At 38.2% G+C, this 1,268-nt stretch overlaps 1 protein-coding gene across 1 annotated transcript; it reads right to left on the reverse strand.

Annotated features, from left to right (window-relative positions):
• Nucleotides 1-17: 17 nt before the first annotated feature.
• On the reverse strand, nucleotides 18-1,241 carry LOC108357215 (uncharacterized; the record flags this gene model as incomplete). Its single annotated transcript, XM_017608306.1, has 5 exons — nucleotides 1,136-1,241; nucleotides 830-1,074; nucleotides 629-725; nucleotides 371-565; nucleotides 18-314 (listed from the first exon to the last, which is right to left on the reverse strand). Coding segments are annotated over exons 1-5 (940 nt in total), but the record flags the coding sequence as incomplete, so codon positions are not given.
• Nucleotides 1,242-1,268: the final 27 nt, after the last annotated feature.

Genomic DNA, 1,268 nt, shown 5'->3' on the forward strand with positions numbered 1-1,268 from the left:
GTGGCAAGGGAACATACGCTTAGGTTTTGGCTCCTTCGGTTTACGCTTTCTTTTATAATTTTGGTCTTTATGAGGCTCCGTTTGTTTTTCTAACCTTTTGCTATTGATGGATTGGCATGGGTTCGAATTATCACAGCTAGCGTCTACAGTTGAAACTTCAACCTCTGAGTCGGGTTTTATTGAAGTCTTGCGTTTTTTGTTACGTGTACGTTTCTTTTTTGTTGTAACACTCTTTGCAAGATGCACTTCCATATGGGCTTTTAGTCCGATCGAAGTAAAATAATTTTGATCACAAATCGTGCATTTGAAGCGTCCTAAAATGCAACCAAAATAATAACTAGTCATTTTAAATCTCAGTGCTTTCAAAGACCTTTAGGAAAAATGTGCGCTTCTGGTGAAAACATAGAATCCGTGATTCTTTCAGTGTCAATGTTTTCATCTCCTATCAGCTCATCATCATCATCGTACAATGGCTGATTACCCAGAGGCGCAGAGGCAGTTTTCGTAAAAACTATGTTATTTTCATCCACATTGTCAGTGTTGAATATGTTACATTCCTTTTTAACTATGCAAATAAGTTTTTGCGTATTAGATTTAAAGATTTGTAAAATTTATAACAATTACTAACTTATCAATTGTTTAAGTGGTTTGTCATCCTCGGTGTCATAAGCGTTATCCGAAAACGTGTGAATGGATGCTGGCGCATTGAGTTTGTTCTCTGATTCCTTTGAATGTTATACAAATTTTTTACAAACAAATAATATCAATTCGCCTTTATAATATCCATTAAGTAGGTTTAAGCATTTGAATAACACAGACTTCTACTCACATTTTCACTCTCAGAATCTTCAAGCGGGTCTTTTGTACGCTTCGCCACTTCCATACTGCATGCGTCAATTATGTCAGCATCTGCACGCATATACGCCGCTGCTGTATGATTATCGGGCAACTCGAATTCGGATGGTGATACTGCTCTCGCTACATTCTCTTGTTTTTGTAGAGCAATTTGACTGAGTAGCTTTTCAAAACTTCGTATAGCTTTATTACGAAACTCATAAGCGTCCTGCAGGTCACCTGGAATAGAAGAAATCCTTTTAATATACTTCCAAAAAATTACCACCAAATAGTAACTGACGACTGCAACTATTACACAGGTATTCCGGCATGCCGTCTGCCCCTGTTGTCACATCCAATTGAGTGCACGCTGCGTAGGCTGTCAAGTACATAATGGGCTCTTGCATTGCGTCTTCTGGGAAAGTATCCTGCAG

Source organism: Rhagoletis zephyria, unplaced genomic scaffold (genome assembly GCF_001687245.7).
Source record: "Rhagoletis zephyria isolate East Lansing unplaced genomic scaffold, Rhagoletis_zephyria_1.1 Rzeph_scaffold_72532, whole genome shotgun sequence".
Taxonomy (NCBI): Eukaryota; Metazoa; Arthropoda; class Insecta; order Diptera; family Tephritidae; genus Rhagoletis; species Rhagoletis zephyria.